Below are 19307 nucleotides of genomic sequence, written 5' to 3' on the forward strand. Positions count from 1 at the left end.
ATGTTCTATTGAAAATTATTGCCTATTTACTAGGATCATCAACACAACTTTTAAAAATCAGAATTGCATGTCCCTGGCCAGTTGGCTCAGTGGTGGAGCGTCGGCCTGGCGTGCAGGAGTCCCGGGTTCGATTCCTGGCCAGGGCACACAGGAGAAGCGCCCATCTGCTTCTCCACCCCTCCCCCTCTCCTTCCTCTCTGTCTCTCTCTTCTCCTCCCGCAGCCAAGGCTCCACTGGAGCAAAGTTTGCTGGGGCGCTGAGGATGGCTCTGTGGCCTCTGCCTCAGATACTGGAATGGCTCTGATCGCACCCCAAGATGGGCAGAGCATCGCCCCCTGGTGGGCATGCCGGGTGGATCCTGGTCGGGTGCATGTGGGAGTCAGTCTGCCTCCCCGTTTCCAGCTTCAGAAAAATACAAAAAAAAAAAATCAGAACTGCAGTGTACTGTACTTGCACAATTGATCAAAGTTTATACTGTCTTAGATATGAATGGATTAAAAGCATTTTAGCTCTCTAAAAAACATCATTGTTCTCTGTATTTTTTTTTAACAGAAGGGGATGAACTAGTAGTTCCGGAAACCACAGATAATAGTCGGAAACAAATGGTTAGAAATATTAACAACAAGCGGCGTTACTCCTTCAGAGTCCCCGAAGAGGAAAGGATGCAACAGAGGAGGTGGGTCATGTGTTTTTGCGGATCATCCACGCATCTGTGTAGTGTCGGGAGGGCTGTTTGAGTGACAGTACTGTATTTGGGGGGAAATTTGATCTCTGAGAATCTACCATTCATCTCTGGTGTTAAAAATTGCAATTATGAATGTATATCTCAATGTGATTTTAATACTCTCCCAAGTTGTGTATAATAGGTTACAGTGCCATATTTTGATTCATTTCTCTGTATAGCCTAAACATTTTAAAATATGAGCTTTGTTATAAGATAAACATAGAACCTGTCTGTGCATAATTAAACCTGTATATATTTAAGCTCTTCAGATTTATTCTCATTATGAGCAAACAGAAATAGTCTTCTAGTATTTCTAGTTACATAGAAAAACATTTCTAGGCCCTGGCCGGTTGGCTCAGCGGTACAGCATCGGCCTGGCGTGCGGGGGACCCGGGTTCGATTCCCGGTCAGGGCACAGAGGAGAAGCGCCCATTTGCTTCTCCACCCCCCCTCCTTCCTCTCTCTCTCTTTCCCTCCCGCAGCCAAGGCTCCATTGGAGCAAAGATGGCCGGCGCTGGGGATGGCTCCTTGGCCTCTGCCCCAGGCACTAGAGTGGCTCTGGTCGCGGCAGAGCGACGCCCCGAAGGGGCAGAGCATCGCCCCCTGGTGGGCAGAGCATCGCCCCTGGTGGGCGTGCCGGGTGGATCCCGGTCGGGCGCATGCAGGAGTCTGTCTGACTGTCTTTCCCCGTTTCCAGCTTCAGAAAAATACAAAAAAAAAAAAGAAAGAAAAGAAAAACATTTCTAAGTGTTACCAATTATTTTAATACATACATAAATGGTCAGAACTATCTGTAAAATAAGGTAGAGCTTCTTCAATATCTCTGTACTAAAAAGATCCCTCTCTTTTTCCCACGAAAAATTCTAAGGCCTTTTATTTAAAATGTAAAGTGAATCTTCTAAGTAAATTTTTAATTGAATATATTCTATTTTCTTTAAATTCTGTTCATATTAACATGATTTCACATTTTTATGAAAAAGTAAAGAATCCTTATAATTTGTTTCTAGAGTTACCTAGATTGATCATAGAAAAAGTATCTAAACAAGTGTTTTTTCTTACAGAGAGATGCTACGAGATCCTGAAATGAGAAATAAATTAATTTCTAACCCAACTAATTTTAACCACATAGCACACATGGGTCCAGGAGATGGAATACAGATCCTTAAAGACCTGCCCATGGTAAGAGAAATGAAGAGTGAATGTGAGTTCGAACATGAATTGGGGTTAAGAGGAGGGGGGCGGGTACATGTGTGTGAGCGTGTAGGTGTATATACATGTAAGACTTAAAAGGGATATATTAGGATAATGAAGAAATGTTTATTTTAATACATCACAATATATGTAAGATGCAGGATGACATACTTGAGAAAAACATAAAATTTAGATATCAAAAACCAAACACATCAAGTTTCTAAACATAAAATTTAGACATCTATCAAAAACCAAACACATACACATTTGCATACCTTGATAGCTCATCCCATACACAACTTGGTTACCAAATCATTAAAACTTGACTAAGTCTCAGCAATTTTAGCCTATAGATATTTGACCTTCCCCTCCATCCCAGAGAACCACATTGGCGTGGTCATTAATGGTTACCCCTGTCATCTGATTGTGAAATTAACTCTATCTTTTTCCTTTGCCTGGTCAGTCTTACATAAAACAGTCTTACATAAAACAGTGCAACATGGGAAAACTGTTTTTTGTTGTTTGGTTTTTAAACAACATAAAGATTGGATTCTTGGACCTATTGTTTAAGATTAAGAATATTAGTGGGCTGTTTATACTTAACATTTCAGTATCACAGTGTTCTTAAAATTTTGAAACTTTAGCAATAGACCCAATTGATCAGTGCTAATTAACACTTTACTATTGCTTCATTTTGATGCACAAAAAAGAATATAGTTTTCATCGCATGTATTCCAACAGCATAACAAGAAGAAAATCTTTCAATACATTCTTTTATATCCCACATATCATAGTGTCTTCCTTAAAGGTGAAATAGTTTTAGGACATAGCAATGTTTCTCTGCTTGGTACTTTCCTGCCATTGGGGGGAAATCACTTTGCTAATGTTCCAGAATCTCTTAGACATTCGTACATAATAAGACTGGGCTTCCATATACCTGAGTAAGTGCACTGAGGCTCAGTGTCAGACTTCAGACGTTGTAAGAACCTTTTACATAGCACATCCCTCCTTACTCTACTTCTTCTACCGAAAAGAAATCTCTCTTTTATTTTTCAGTTCCAGATAAAGTCCAGGCTTTATTACTAAGCAAATCAAGGTCTCGTAGCATTTTCCAGATTTCATTCTTCGTGACACATGGCCTTTCAGTCTCTTGGACCTCTTCATTTTTAGTACTGTTGTCACTGAGTTTAACATCCCATGACCACCTCTTTGTTTTGTTGTTCTTGTTTTTGTCATTAATACATGACTTTCTCCCTAGCAGGTTTTAATGTTCATTCCGTTCCTTTCATGTTCTCTTACCACATAAATACTTTTGTATTTCCAGGACAAGAAGTTGGTGTAAATCTTTGAAACCTGTTCACTTATCCATATACTATTTATTGCATCAAAGATCTTGTGTGTGTGAATTTATGTTTTTTTACAGTAATGTCTTATTTTATTTTCACCTGACTTTCTTCCTTTTACTAGCAAAGGACATAAAAGCTGGGGCTTTTCATAGCTGCCCATTTATTCACTTAGCAAATATTTGTCTACCCAGAACCATGCTTGTCGTGAGGTAGACAATGGTAAACAGAACAGTAATATGCATGTCTGGAAAAAAGAGCAATGCACATGTCCGTATTTGTGTTTATTGAAAAGCGTGTATACTTTGATATAATCTCAGAATTTAGTGTGTTGTTTCTACTGAAATAGAATTACCTGTATTAATGCACTATTTCCAAAAATAAAGATGAATTAATCTAACGTTAACATATGTAAGAAGAGTTTTCAAATACCAAAGCTACATATTGTCATCTGAGCAAAGCACATGTACCCCAAACATTTTTATGTTTTATTTCTTCAAATCAGTATTGCTTCCATGTGAAATACTTATAAGCTTAGAGAGTTTATTGGATGTATTTGGAAGCTTAATTCTGTTTTATTTTTTATACCAAAATGATACTGAAATAGAGTTGTTTGACTTACGAATGTGGAAGAAATAGTAAGGGGTAAGCGGGCCTTTTTTTTTTGCTTTTAGTTCCTGTATCATATGTGAACCTTTCTTGTGTGTTTTAGTGAGCCAAGAGAATAAAAGCAATTAAAATAAACAGCATGTATGTCTTAGAATACATGCTGTATTTTCTTTAAAGTAAGTTTATTTTATTTTATTTTATTTTTTTCTTTACAGGGACAGAGAGAGAGAGTCAGAGAGAGGGATAGATAGGGATAGACAGACAGGAACGAAGAGAGATGAGAAGCATCAATCATCAGTTTTTCGTTGCGACACCTTAGTTGTTCATTGATTGCTTTCTCATATGTGCCTTGACCGTCTGCCTTCAGCAGACCGAGTAACCCCTTGCTTGAGCCAGCGACCTTGGGTCTAAGCTGGTGAGCATATCTTATTTTGCTCAAGCCAGATGAGCCCACGCTCAAATTGGCAACCTCGGGGTCTCGAACCTGGGTCCTCGGCATCCCAGTCCAACACTATCCACTGTGCCACCACCTGGTCAGGCCATGCTGTATTTTATTGAATCCTTTTTGTAACTTACTATTTTTGTAAGTGGATACTGGTAATAAATGACAAATTTGTCTTCAATTGAATGCAATAATAATATTTTACCTCTAGAAGATTTATTTTTAGCACATAACATTTCACATGGCCTTTCACCCATTCTTAAAATTGCTAATAAATAAAATTTCTAGTGCAATGACCTCTTAGAGCTTTAAGAAATAATTCTGCCTCTTAAACTCAGAGTTACATTTCTATTAATTTTTTTTTTGAAAATAACCTAGAAAGTACTGATTTCACTCACTTGTCTAAATTTAAAAGAGTGGCCTACATAGAAGCCTTTCTTTTAAGCCTACTTAATTTACCAGATTTTTCTAAACAAAGCAAGCTTATCTCAACTCCCAAGAACGTAAATTTGGTCAGCGTTGTCTCCAGCAAGTCACTCAACCTCTGCCTTAAATTCAACGATTGTAGGATGTTTCCTGGAAGCAGTTGTTCAAGACTGACTCTTCAAAATTCCCATTGGAAAAGGTGAAAAAGTACTGAGTGAAAGTTCCCAAATATTCAGAAGTTATTTTATCTGAAAAATGAGAGCCTTTGGCTTCACAGGCTTTTTCCTATATCTTTGACTTTTCATTATTATTATTATATTTTAAATTACACCCAGACAAGTAAGGGGAAGATGCTCCCTTATTAAAAACAAATGTTTCCCTTTGGGTATCTAAATGGAGGTAAGCTTTGGCTGCTTAAAAGTAGCCAGTAATTAGTATATTCCATAGTTGTTGTATTTATTATAGGAAAATAAGAGCAGTGAAAGCAAACCCATCTCACAAATCCATAAAGACCAGAAAATGGTTTTGATTTTCTAAAGACACAATTTCATAACCCTCTGGTGATGGGATGGTTGTCTGTTCACTTTTCTTTTATTATTTCTTCCTTTTCTCTCCTTAATGTTTTTGTTAGATTTTTGCCATGTTTTGATTCTGTCAGATACTGAAGTGTAAAGTCTGACAGTCTCCTTGTGACTCTGAAAGTCCATTATCTACTCGACGATAGTAATATAAAAGAATACTTTTATAAGGTGAATGTTTTGGGGGTTTTTTTGCAAGTCAGCTACTTAAGTACCAGGTGCAAGAGAATTACAAAATTTAACTCTCTGAGGCCTAAAAGTATTTCATTAGGGATACTTTCCTGATGTGAGATGCTGACTTCATTTTTCCTACATGCAGTTGTCTGAAATGTTACATGTAACCAGTGAAGCATTTCATCGCCTTATTACCTCTTTCTCCTCTCTGTTGTTTTCATAGCCAGGCTTGCCTTATCCATCCCCTCATCACCACTCCGGTCTGATCTCCTCTCCGATCAACTTTGAGCACATCTATCATATGACTGTCCATTCTGCTGAAAAATTTCTCTCTACTGATTCCATAAACCCTGAATATTCCCCGTCTCTGCGCTCTGTCCCCGGTACACCGAGCTTTATGACTCTAAGGGTATGGACAGCTGAGTCAGGTGTTAACCCTTACTAACTCTGTGTGGGCCCCCTGCCTGGCTTCCTGAGTGGCGCCGCGAGGTGCACATCCTGTGCCCGTTTCCTCTGGCCTCTTCCTGTCCTGCCAGACTGCTGTTCCTCCCGCCTCCTCCTCCAAGTTCTGTTTTGTTTCTTCTTAAAAGAAGACGAGGACTGTCTGACCAGGTGGTGGCACAGTGGATAGAGCGTTGGACTGGGATGCTGAGGACCCAGGTTCAAGACTCCAAGGTCGCCATTTTAAGCATGGGCTCATCTGGTTTGAGCAAAACCTCACCAGCTTGAGCCCAAGGCTTGAGCAAGGGGTCATTCGGTCTGCTGAAAGCCCCCAGTCAAGGCACATGTGAGAAAGCAATCACTGAGAAACTAAGGTGCCGCAACAAAGAATTGATGCTTCTCATCTCTCTCTCTTCCAGTCTGTCTGTTCCTCTCTCTTTCTCTGTCAAAAAAAAAAAAAAAAAAAAAAAAAGACGAGGACTAGGGAGGATGTCAGTTTTATTTTTGAAACTGTGTTGGCGTTTTTTCTATGTTTAATAAAGTATTTCTCATCATGGTATTTTCCATTATAGATACCATGATACAAAATTACCCCCAAGTGAGTCTTTATTCTGTTAAAACAAAAAAGGGATCCCAGAATTTCTGGATTTCTCATACCTTGTTCAGTGGAATTCTTTATATTAATAACATTGAAGTCTGCAGTAGGACCTCCCCACAATCCAATTTAAATTACAGTGCAATCCAAAATACAAAGTATAATGTTATTAATGAATAATAGGAAAAAGTACAAAAAGAAGGTTGTCTCACTCATCTTTGAGTTGCTGATGTGCCTTTAATTCCAACCGGGATCCAAGATACAAGAACTAAATCAGAGAGGGAAAAACACAAACTGGGCTGCATTCTGAAGGACCAGCCAGGCTCCTGCCGTCTGTCTCGTCCATCCTGTCTACCCAGCCTCAGGTCTTTGTAACCAGTGGTTTTGCAGTGAGATGGAGCCCAGGTGGCCATTAACACTGAACACTCATATTTCCATCAAGAAATATGTGCTTGGCCCTGACCAGTGGGCTCAGTGGTAGAGCATCGGCCCAGCGTGTGGAAGTCTCGGGTTTGATTCCCGGCCAGGGCACACAGGAGAAGCACCCATCTGCTTCTCCACCCCTCCCCCTCTCCTTCCTCTCTGTCTCTCTCTTCCCCTCCTGCAGCCAAGGTTCCATTGGAGCAAAGTTGGCCCAGGCGCTGAGGATGACTCCATGGCCTCTACCTCAGGCACTAGAGTGGCTCTAGCCACAAAGGAGCAAAGCCCCAGATGGGCAGAGCATCGCCCCCTGGTGGGCATGCTGGGTGGATGGATCCTGGTCAGGTGCATGTGGAACGCCCCCCTGCTCCCCCTCCCCACCGCTTCTCACTTAAAAAAAAATACACACACACAAAAAAAACATGCTTATGCTTACAGCTTCAGGGGACATTTTCTCAGGTCAGTTTTAGGGATAAAATGTTTGGGCAACTTGCAAACCAATTTTTTGTAGTGCTATGGCCTAGGAAAAATGTAGCATTTTTTATTTGTAATTATGTAGTATATTAAATTTATATATATATGTATTTGTGTCCATATAGCATATTGCTATGTAGTAAATTAATTTTCTAATAAGAAAACTAGCTGTGGGTAAGAAGTTTATTTTCTTATTTTATTATAAAATTATTCTAAATATAATGTTTTAAATGTCACTGTCATTGACCTCAAACTATAATGTCATTTAAGTTTCTTAACAAAATAAGATTACTTGTGCTAAAATAAACTTATTTTGTCCCTGGCCGGTTGGCTCAGTGGTAGAGTGTCGGCCTGGCGTGCAGGAGTCCCGGGTTTGATTCCCAGCCAGGGCACACAGGAGAAGCGCCCATCTGCTTCTCCACCCCTCCCCCTCTCCTTCCTCTCTGTCTCTCTCTTCCCCTCCCACAGCCGAGGCTCCATTGGAGCAAAGTTGGCCCAGGTGCTGAGGATGGCTCTGTGGCCTCTGCCTCAGGCGCTAGAATGGCTCTGGTTGCAACAGAGCAACGCCCCAGATAGGCAGAGCATCGCCCCCTAGTGGGCATACCGGGTGGATCCCGGCCGGGCGCATGCGGGAGTCTGTCTGACTGCCTCCCCGTTTCCAACTTCAGAAAAATACAAAAACAAAAACTAAACTTATTTTGGAAGCAGACTTTTCAAGTGTTGCATTCTAGAAGAACGTTGTATAAATCAGTCAAGAATTTTTTATATAAAAAAGATGGTGGAAACATTACTTATGTTAGTGATTTATAAATAGAAGCACTTCTGTGAGTGGAACTTTTGCCCTCGTCTTAAGCATGTTTGTACATGAAAAAGGATCAATGATCAGGTTAGGTTTCATATCACTTTATGATGAAGTTGAACTTTATTTAGGTGAATGATAAACTGTTTTTGTTTTGTTTTTGTGTGTTATTTTTCCGACAAAACCTATCTTCTGTATATCCTTTTATTATTTCAACATTCAGTGTTAGCAAAGAACTGGTTTGTTTTCCTAGGCCTAATTCATGTGTCTGTTGCAGGGTAGGTTTGTTTCATAGGGAAGGACAGCACATGGTGTGTTGAGGCTGGTAGAGAAGCATAGAGGCGGAAAGGGGGAAGCCGACCCCCCCTTTGCGCTTTTCTTTGCTGCCCTGGGTGCATGTCGCTGGCGTCCTACAGGGCTGCTTCTGGATGTGTGAATGTTGAAATGTTAGCACTGACTGTTTTCTTCAAAATATATTATTTTCTTGGAGAAAAAAAAAGGTAAAGCATTTGCTTTAAGCAACTAACATAGTAAGAATTACACAGACTTTGCAAATTTGATACATGAACCAAAATGGCTCAAAATGGTTGAATTTGGGGCCAGCCAGCCAGACATCTTCACTATGTGTAATTCTCCAAAATGTGAGGAGTTTTCAGGTGATGTTAGTGTATTTTTGTGGGGCTGGCTTTGGCCCTGCGTTAGTTACTTTGTCATAACCTTCTCTAGGTGTCAGCCCTGACACCCCTTCTGGTCTGAAAAGGTTGGGGTTGCCAAGGAGGCCACATAGGGAAGGACAGCACATGGTGTGTTGAGGCTGGTAGAGAAGCATAGAGGCGGAAAGGGGGAAGCCGACCCCCCATTTGCGCTTTTCTTTGCTGCCCTGGGTGCTGTCTGGCATTCTGGGCCATTTTCAGACAGCTTGTCCCACACCCCCGCCTCTCTAGGTGTGTGTGACTTTCAGATCGCCTGTGGCCCATTTTCCTACCTTGGACACCAGAATCATTCACTAAATAGGTGAAACTTTCCAACCAGTATTCCAAAGTGACCATATTTCCCCATGTATAAGACACTCCCATGCATAAGACCCAACTTAATTTGGGGGCCTGAAATTTGAAAAAAAAAATTACATAAAGTTATTGAACTCAAGTTTTACTCATTGTAAAATTTATACAACTCCTCATCACTGTCAAAACTTCCATCCACTAGCTTGTCCTCACCTGAGTCTGATGACGAATCACTGTCTTCAACAATGAGCGCCAAAAAAAAAGGCAGAAACGCAAGTAAAAAACTACAACCACTGTATAAGACTTACCCAGTTTTTTGATCCCGAATTTTTTGGGAAAGGGTGCATCTTATACATGGGGAAATATGGTCAATCACTTCACATAAGCTGTGATTGCCAACGTCATGATTATGGCTCAGCACTGCTGTTTGTGTGGAGCACTGAGGCCGCCTAGTGACTGGGGACATGAATATGCAGATGGCATGTTGAGCATCACACCAATGAAAGAGTAACTTGAAAGAGTACTTTTAACTGATATGCCTCCAGATGAGCCCTTTGAGCTGTTGAGTTATCCTGAGCAAATACGAGTCCTATGCACAGGAAAAGCTGCTTAACTGATCTGCAAATGTCTGTGTAATTCTGCCACTCAGTGTCACTTCTAACCAAGTAACTGTCACTTGCTGTTCTCACAACAAAAACACATTTCTTACTTTCAGTAAGTATAAGGATAAGCACTTGCTGGGCTGAGGGTTACTGCTTTAACCTCGGTGCTAGTGCTGTTGTGGGCAGGCGGGATTGATTCTATGGGTTCCTCAGTCTGTATCACTCTAGTTAAGAACATTTGGTTTCTTGAAGTTATAGTGACATCTCTGCAGATAATCAGTTTTTCTCTAGCTGAAGAATTTCTTTTTTTGTTTTCAGAACCCTCGGCCTCAGGAAAGTCGGACAGTATTCAGTGGCTCAGTCAGTATTCCGTCTATGACCAAGTCCCGCCCTGAGCCCGGTCGCTCCATGAGCGCCAGCAGTGGCCTGTCGGCAAGTAAGTGGTTCCCTGCGGGAGGCACAGTGGCAGCCATGTGCTGCCTGCACACCCACGACCTGACCAGTGGTGCTGTAGAGCATGATGGTGGGTGACCTGGAGGAAATGAAGAAGGTTCAGGGATAGCGAGTACCCAGGGGCTCCTGCTGGAGGTGAATCATGTTGAGAAGAACTAGGGAAGTCCTGCCATTCCAGGGCTGAAGTCACGCCTAGTCCTGTTGGGGTAGTTACAGAGAAAGCCAGTGTGGCTACCTGGTGGGGCGGGGCATGATGGGAGATAGGCAAGAGTGAGATCAGGAAAGGGCTTAGAGACAAGGTAAGACTTAAAACAAATTTTTTTTAACTGAAAGATAAGCTATTGAAAAGTTTTAAGTAGGGAGGGACCTAGGCCCTATTTGCATTCTTAAAGAGACTCCTCAGGCTGCCCAGTGGAGCCTGGGCCAGAGGCAGACAGGCTAGCAGGCTGGGAGAAGAGGAGGGAGCTGCAGGTAGACCACATGGGAACACCACAGCTCCAGTTGTGGGCAGGCTGGGAGCCGAGTTTAAGGCAACATCGAGACTTCCTAAGGGAGCAGGCTGTGTATCTGTGTTGCCGCCCTCCAAGGTTGGAGGGCTGGAGGACATGCAAGCCTGTGCAGGGTCTGAAGGCTGGAGAAACATAGCCCCTTAGAGTAACTGACAGAAGGCTGGGGACAGAGCCAAGAATATATATACCCTTTGCCACAAAAGCAAGAAAGGATTCATGATTCATCCAGTAACCATTTTTAAGGGCCCATTAGATATCAGCTCTTCTGTCCAGGTACAGGATCAAACCACATGACCAATTACCTGCTGTCAGGGGGCCCAATTTTTATCATTAGCCTTTTTTTTTAATTAATTTTAATGGGGTGACATTGATAAATCAGGGTACATATGTTCAGAGAAAACATCTCTAGGTTATTTTGACATTTGCTTATGCTGCATTCCCATCACCCAAAGTCCAATTGTCTTCCGTCACCTTCTAACTGGTTTTCTTTGTGCCCCTCCCCTCCCTCTCCTCCCCCCCACCCTATAACCCCCACACTCTTGATCATGTCTCTGAGTCTCATCTTTATGTCCCATCTATGTATGGATTCATATAGTTCTTAGTTTTTTTCTGATTTACTCATTTCACTCCGTATAATGTTATCAAGGTCCATCCATGTTATTGTAAATGATCCGATGTCATCATTTCTTATGGCTGAGTAGTATTCCATAGTATATATGTACCAAAGCTTTTTAATCCACTCGTCCACTGATGGACACTTGGTCATTAGCCTTTTTTTTTTTAAACTCTGACCTGCGGCATGTCTTTTTTTGTCCTGTGCGGAACCCTGAGCTGAGGAATGGGAGGGAGGACCAGCCATGCTCTGTCGTGGACTTGTGTCCACTGCGGCCCAGCAGCAGCTCTTCAGTGGGCAGGAAGTGGAGGAAGGTGTGTCCAAAGATGCTGTGTCCCTGCATAAAGGCACACAGGATGCTGACAGCTGCGTACCTCAGAGTGAGGGCTGTGAACACAAGCAGTGTGTCTGGTTTAAGAAATTCCAATTTCCTCTCTCTGAATTCACGGAGAGATCTTTGGGAGTTCCTGGATTATATGCTCTGATTGTCAAGTCATCATGGTAGCTTCGCATTTGGGGAAGACTTCTTGGCCATGGACTGCTTTTCTGTCACTTGCTCAGAAGTAGCATGGCATTGGCTTAGACCAGGGAATATAACCCAAACTGTACCAGTCACAGCTGTAGTGAAACCGTCTCACCTCCCCACAGCTGAGCTGTGAGAGGACCAGACTGCACTAAAGGCAGTTTCACACTAAGTCATCCAAGCAAAAAGCATCCGTTGCCTTGTATTCTTAAAGTTGGAGTCGAAGCTTCCTGAAGCCAGTCAAGTTTCCTCTCCCGTTTGTTGTTCATGTGCAAACACTGATGTCAGCACACATCCTGTACCCAGCTGCCAGGGGCACCATGGACAGGGCCTCACCGGGCAGGTCCTCCTGTGTTCATGAAGACTTGGTATTCCTGTGGTCATTGGTACATATACTTTACACAGTCATTTTGACATTTTTGGATTTTTTTTTTTTAATTTTATTCATTTTTAGAGAGAGAGAAGAGGGAAACATCAACTCCCATGTGCCTTGACCAGGCAAACCCAGGGTTTCAAACCAGCAACCTCAGTGCTCCAGATCAACATTTTATCCACTGTACCACCATAGGCCAGGCCTTGAATTCTTAATGTAAAACAAAAACAAAAACAAAAAAAACCTATATTGGAATTTGTTAAACCAGCAAAAAGTTGAAACAGTCACAATTTACATATTATCTAATAATCGTACAAAACCCTCAGCCAGGTCTGATATTGAGGCTCAACAAGATTAAACCACTTTTTTTTTTTAACAGAGATAGAGAGTCAGAGAGAGGGATAGGTAGAAACAGCAACTGAGAGAGATGAGAAGCATCAATCATCAGTTTTTCGTTGCAACACCTTAGTTATTCATTGATTGCTTTCTCATATGTGCCTTGACCATGGGCCTTCAGCAGACCGAGTAACCCCTTGCTTGAGCCAGAGACCCTGAGTCCAAGCTGGTGAACTCCACTCAAACCAGATGAGCCCACGCTCAAGCTGGCGACCTCGGGGTCTCGAACCTGGGTCCTCCGCATCCCAGTCCGACACTGTATCCACTGCGCCACCGCCTAATCAGGCTAAACCACTTTTAAGCAAGAATTAAAAAATAATAGGAAATGCTAAGAGCTTTAAATACTAACAGTGAGGCCCTGACCAGTTGGCTCAGTGGTAGAGCATTGGCCCCATGTATGGAAGTCCCAGATTCATTTTCTGGTCAGGGTGCATTGAGAAGCAACCATCTGCTTCTCCACCCTTCCCCCCACCTTTATATCACTGTTCTCCTCCTGTAGCCCAGGCTTAGGTTCAAGCAAAGTTGGCCCCAGGCACTGAGAATGGCTCTTTGGCTTTGGCCTCAAGGGGTTAAAATAGCTAGATTACCAAGCAGTTGAGCTGCAGCCCCGCTGGGCAGAGCATCTACTGGGTGGATCCTGGTCAGGGCGCATGTGGGAGTCTGTCTCTACCTCCCTGTCGCTCTCTTAATAAAAAAAAAAACAACGCCCCAATGTTTCCAAGGTATTTTTTGTCATCCTTTGTTTTTCTTCTGAACGATGCTAGTCTCCTTCTTATGTGTCCAAACTTAAAGATCAAAATAGAGTGTGATTTTAAAGGAAGTCACCTCATTTTTGTATCTTGGGCTTTTTGCTCTATAGAATAAAATTGCTTATGTTTGTTTATGAGACTTCTCTAGAAGTGAGGTGACAGGCATCGAGTGGGATGAGCTTTATTTCAGGGAAGTGTTCTTTTCTCCATCATTTAGCATGTTTTCGAGCACCTGCCCTGTGCCAGGTCCTGTGCTGCCCTAGCGTGGCACAGACTGTCCGTCCATTAGGGGAGCGCGGGCACGTGGTTGCGGCAGAGCAGCGTGAGCACAGTGAAGGAGGGTGGGTTACTGCGGGGCTCCAGGCGGTGGGGGGAACTCCCTACAGCACAGATTTTTAGTGGGACCTGGGAACTGTCCAGCAAGCAAGGCAGTCCCAGCAGGGCCAGCGAGTGCGAAGTCAGGTGGCCTTGAGGGTGCTGCCCCCTCACCAGCGTCCCCGAGGTGGCTCCCTGGGGCAGGAACAGCCGAGCAATTGCTGGGCTTTGGGTTGAGCTCAGGAGCCAGGAGAATGCCCACTGTCCATTACTGGAGGACTCTAAGCCAGAGAGGATGGCCCGGGTCCGTGGGAAGGAGGGCTTGTCATCCCCTTCAGCATGTGCCAAGTTTTACCTGAGTGATGTGTACTGTAGGGTCATCCACGCAGAATGGCAGTGCGTTAAAGAGAGAATTCTCCGGCGGAAGCTACAGTGCAAAGCGCCAGCCCCTACCCTCCCCCTCAGAGGGCTCCCTGTCTTCCGGAGGCATGGACCAAGGAAGTGAGGCCCCAGCCAGGGACTATGACGGAGAGGTGAGTTCCGACTTCTCACAGCGTGTGCATGAACATCACCTACGTCTCTAAAGGCCCTCAGAGAGGACCATGTTTCTTACACAGTGTACCTCGTAGCTCAGAACGGGAGCTTTGTCCCCACAGTCAAGTCACATCAGGTCATTTGCTCAGGGTGGCTGGCGGTGGGACTAGTGGTCCCCTGAGCTCCGCCTGCCCCTCTGCTTGTCATCAGTGTCTTCCTTTGTGCCTTACAGGACTCTGATTCTCCGAGGCATTCCACAGCTTCCAACAGCTCCAACCTTAGCAGCCCTCCCAGCCCAGTGTCTCCACAAAAGACCAAAAGCCTCTCTTTAGAGAGCACTGACCGCGGGACCTGGGACCCATGAACTGCTTCAGCCCTCAGATCGGCCCAGAGCTGCTTCCCTCTCTCGGCCCCTCCCCTCCCCTCGGTCTCCCCCCACACCCCACACTCCCACCTCTGCCTGAACCCGCCAGGGCTGGCAGCAGCAGCAGGTGGGGACACCCTCGCCCTCGGCTTATAGGCAGACTTCCATGGAACAGCTTAGCTTCCTACAGATTTCATTTCAGACACTTAGAGTTGCTTTCCATACTGTTTTACCCCTTCCGAAAAAGGTAGCTAAAGTAGATGACACAGATGTAACGCTAAGAATCAGATTAGACACACTTGGTTCTCACAGTGGCTTCTCACTGTCGTCCTGAGACAGCACGTGGGTTCCCTGTGGGTCCTGGGGCTGCACGCCAAGCTCATCTGGCCCCCACAGTGAATGCCGACCTGATTGTTGCCAGTAAATCCTTATTAACTAAAGCAATGCATATTTTACTACAATACAGAGTTTAAATAAATACACAAATGTAGACATTAAATACTGAATGTATATAGTAAAAAGCATCTTGTATTCAATGAAAGATGGATGCATATAAGAGATCATTTAATTTAAAGAAGTGTGTTGTATCTTGTCTGTTTTCCAGCTAATTTAAAGGGTAGAAGGGTCTCCAGCTGACACTTCTGGAGGGAGAGCTAGAGGAGTCAGGATTCCCAGTGGCGCGTGTTCTCTCGGGAACCTGGTGCAGGCCCCGTGCCCAGTGGCGGCAGGAACACACAGGCTCGGCTTCCTGGGTTTGGGTATGACCCAGGCACCAGACTTGTAACATTTGAGCAGCAGGCAAATCTCCTCCTGTCCCAGACATTTCTTTCTCTGGTAGGATTTCAGCCACACTTCTCATTTCCATAGTGTGGCACCGCTGAGTGCAGGAACTTAGTTTTGTTACCTTCTGATCCCTCTGTCTGATGCAGGCATGCCAGGCTTCTGAAGAGCTGTAAAACAGCGGTTCTCAACCTGTGGGTCGCCACCCCGGCGGGGGTCGAATGACCAAAACACGGGTCGCTTAAAGCCATCGGAAATACATATTTTCCGCGACCCACAGGTTGAGAACTGCTGCTATAAAAGGTCATGGAAGTGCTTTTTTTTTTTTTTTTTTTTTTTGGCTGAGCTGACCCCATCCCTCCTGAGTGGCAGTGAGGTGTGTCCCCAGCTGGGTGGGCCTCTCAGGGAGGAGTCGTTTTGAGTGTGGTGCCAGTTTCCTCAGTGAGATAGGCCTGGGAAAGGGAGTTAATTTCCAAATAATACAAAGCCTCAAATGCAAGGACTTGAACAGCCTTAACCAAATACTCTTTTCCACAGCCAGTGGGAAGTGCGTGCTCGCCCCATGCGTGGGCAGCAGGTGCCCATGCAGCCAGTGAGTCCTCCCCCTCTCCTTCCTCTCTGTCTCTCTCCTCCCCTCCGGCAGCCAAGGCTCCATTGGAGCAAAATTGGCCAGGGCACTGAGGACGGCTCCATGGCCTCCGCTCACCTTGGCCGCAACCGGCCGACAGCTCTCCTCCCTCCTTGGCTCTGGCGGGCTCAGTTTTGGGTTCCTGCATTTCCATCACCACAAGGAGATAGATGCGGAACCAGGAGACCTGACTTCTCCAGTCATTTCACCGCTTAGCGCAAGTAGAGAAAGACAGAAATAAACATGTCTCATGGGATTAAAATTCTCTTTTTCTTTTCATCTAAATTTATCTGAGAACTAGAAACAGGATTTTTTCCTCTCCTTTGAATTTAAGCTGAAGGAAAGTTTTCCTGCAGCTGCTGGCCCAAACCGCAAGGTGTGAGCGCTGTCCATCACCCCGAGTTCCTGCCCTCAGCAGGAACTTCCTACCGTGGCCGTGGCTGCAGGGAGCTATTTCCAGGTCAATGCTGCTCTCTGGCGGCTGGTGAGGTTCAGTAATGGAAGCAGGGATGCTGTTTGGGGGTTATATTGCAGGTTACAGTAGGGAAGTTAAAAGTAATGGCAAGCTTTGACATTTAGGCATTCTGGAGTCGGTATTTGCTCAGATTTGACTATTTTCCTTTGGCTGGCCATAACTTACTGCACCGTTCTAATCCAGAGCTTTTTGCTTTTGGAAAAGAAATTTGTAAAACTATTTTGTGCCTCTGGTATCAAAGTCAGACCTTGAGTTCAGTTATTGCCATGACTCTGGTAGCTCCTTGACCTTGGCATTTCCCAGGACTAGAGGGAACCAGCCAGCCAGTGACTCAGTCCCTGTGGCCAGCCCCCCCTTCCCCTCCATCCTTTCCCCCTCACCTCTTCTTTTCCCTGGGACTCTACAGTAAACCATTGGTTTATCTCTGACCACTAGTAAATTTTTGTTGCCTGTAGGTGCTTGCTTTTTAAAGGATGATTTTAGGGTCCAATTATAACTACCTGAAGTCGGGACTTCACTCCAGAATCATAGCCTTCAGTCTCCCAGTAGGACAGATGGAAGCGCTTGTTCTGCGGGGCACGCAGGGTGCATGTTGCTTCTAACCAGTGGAGTACAACACAGGTTTCCCGTCTTTCCACAGCAATCGTAAGTGGTCTTACCAATCGTAATTAGAGTCTACCAAATTAGATCTTATCAAATCTGATTAGATTCTAATAGCAGATCTTGGGAAGAAACACTGGCAGGAGTAATAGTTTTGAGGGGATTCCCAAAATATTGATCATCTGACTGGTCTTATCACCAGTGTGGAGCAAAGACCTTTTGAGGCTTCTGAGAATAATCTGGAAAGATGGGGGATGAGTGACCATACAGAGGGCACGGGAAGGTCTTGTGAGGTCATCCCTTGTGTTTGTGGAGGACATTTAAGCAGGTCTATGGCAGCAGAAACTCACTTCTCTCAGTAGAAAGGAAAATAATTGACGTGGCATTTCTGGCGTAGTCTGTGTTGGGATTGTGCTATGTCTAGCCAGTTTGTCATCCGCCCTTGAATTCTAACTTAATCCTGTCATGTGCTTTGGGTGTATGGAATTATATATATACACATATATATTTCTTTTTGCCAAAATGGAAGCCTTCCTTCTTAACAAATGATTAGTAAAGATTTCACTTCTTTAATTATGTGTGTATGCACATTCCCGCACCCTTCCACTTAGTGACTTAGGCCCTTTCCCACGGAGCAGCTAAATCCCAGGCTATAAGACACAACTAAAAAAGGGTCATCTCTAGATTTCCAAGCAATTCTTGTACCCAAGCTTCAGGAAAGAATCTGAAATTCCTATTATGTTTACAGCAACAATCTAGCATTTCCCGGCTGGCGCTCAGCCTTTCTCTGCCTTCCATATGTTTAGAATCATGTCATTTTGTTACTCAGTGGCCACATCTACTTCTGTGAAAGACCAGTTGCATTTATACGTACTCTCAGGTATCAGTAGAGAAGAACCAGAACAGGGCTAGGCGGACATCCCTACCCCCACGTACAGCGGGGCTCTTCGCTGGCCTGTGACAGTGGTCACACTGGTCTCAGCTGGGTGGGGGCTGGGAGAGCTCACCATCCACTTTCTGGACAGAGGGGCACTCCCAGCAGCAGTCACACTTTGCCACTGTCCACATCCACTGAGCACAGCAGAGAAGGGGCATTTCGCTCCCCCCTCCCCGGCCCCAGCCCACCTCTGGCCAGCAGGCCCGGCTCCCCTCCTTCCCAGGGCCAGGCGAGAAAGCTTCATTTCCAGGGAAAATTGGCAAAAACAAATCAACCCTGAAATTTCGTGAAAACAAAATGACCTACCTTTTTATTTGATAGTGTAATATGTAATATCATTTGTTTTTATAAAATTTTTAGGGTTTTTTCTCACTGTAATATTATTGTACAGTTTTGCATGGCCTAGGTGTAATCATTGTTTTTTGTTGTTTAGAGTATAATGCTGACAATTACGTGTGTATGTAAGGGAAAAGATCTTGCTTTGCCCTCTTCTCACTCATTTCATTTCGTTTGGTTTTATGCCCCAATGTCTTAGGGAACTTTATAAGAGATTCTCTGCTACCAAACAATGGCGTGGATTCTTTCGCACAGAAATATTTAAGGTGGAATAGTAAAAAATGTAACAAAAGACTCCTCGCCAATATTTTATGTTGGTATCACTTAATATTAACCAGACTTTGATGTATTGCAATAAAACAGGGAACTGTTAGAATTGAGTATTTTGTCTTTCTTTTTCCTAATTAAGAAGTCTGAGGAATGGAGAAAAGGTGACGGACTCTTTCTTCTTACGGAGTCCTGCTTCGTGCTTGTCCCCTCCTTGGGCTGGCTTCCTCCCTACACTTGGAAAGACATGGGGTTAGTTTAATCCAGGGCTTTCTTAGGTCCTTCAGTAGCTCAGATAAGGATTGTGCTCAGTTCTTTTGAAGCTGTAGCTCCCCTCTTCTGGTCAAAACTCCCTACCTAGCACCTGTGTCAGACTGCAGGGCCAGGGTGCTTCCATAGCCTGGCTATTATTAGTAGCGCTGCAATTAATGTAAGGGAGTGTATATATTCTTTCAAATTAGTGTTTTGGATTTCTTTGAATAAAAACCCAGAAGTAGAACTGCTGGATAGTATGGCAGCTGTATTTTTAATTTTTTGAGCAACCTTCATACTGTTTTCCATAGTAGCTGCACTAATTTACAATCCCACCAACAGTTTACAAGGGTTCCCTTTTATCCACATCCTTACCAACCC

The 19307-nt window shown here is 44.1% G+C and overlaps 1 protein-coding gene across 10 annotated transcripts in view; it reads left to right on the plus strand.

The window, feature by feature from the left end:
• CDC42BPA (CDC42 binding protein kinase alpha) overlaps positions 1-18787 on the plus strand; it is a 228025-nt gene extending 209238 nt beyond the window's left edge. For 9 of the 10 annotated variants that reach the window (XM_066237008.1, XM_066236995.1, XM_066237028.1 and 6 more), the window contains 5 exons: positions 553-676; positions 1786-1903; positions 10141-10258; positions 14129-14286; positions 14520-18787. In XM_066237008.1, the coding sequence (XP_066093105.1) occupies positions 553-676; positions 1786-1903; positions 10141-10258; positions 14129-14286; positions 14520-14651 (650 nt within the window). In that variant the 3' untranslated portion in view covers positions 14652-18787. Of the gene's footprint in view, positions 1-552; positions 677-1785; positions 1904-5710; positions 5897-10140; positions 10259-14128; positions 14287-14519 lie in introns of all 10 variants that reach the window. The other variant, XM_066237055.1, reaches the window with a different exon arrangement.
• The last annotated feature ends 520 nt before the right edge of the window (positions 18788-19307 follow it).

This window comes from Saccopteryx bilineata, chromosome 1 (assembly GCF_036850765.1).
Source record: "Saccopteryx bilineata isolate mSacBil1 chromosome 1, mSacBil1_pri_phased_curated, whole genome shotgun sequence".
Lineage (NCBI taxonomy): Eukaryota > Metazoa > Chordata > Mammalia > Chiroptera > Emballonuridae > Saccopteryx > Saccopteryx bilineata.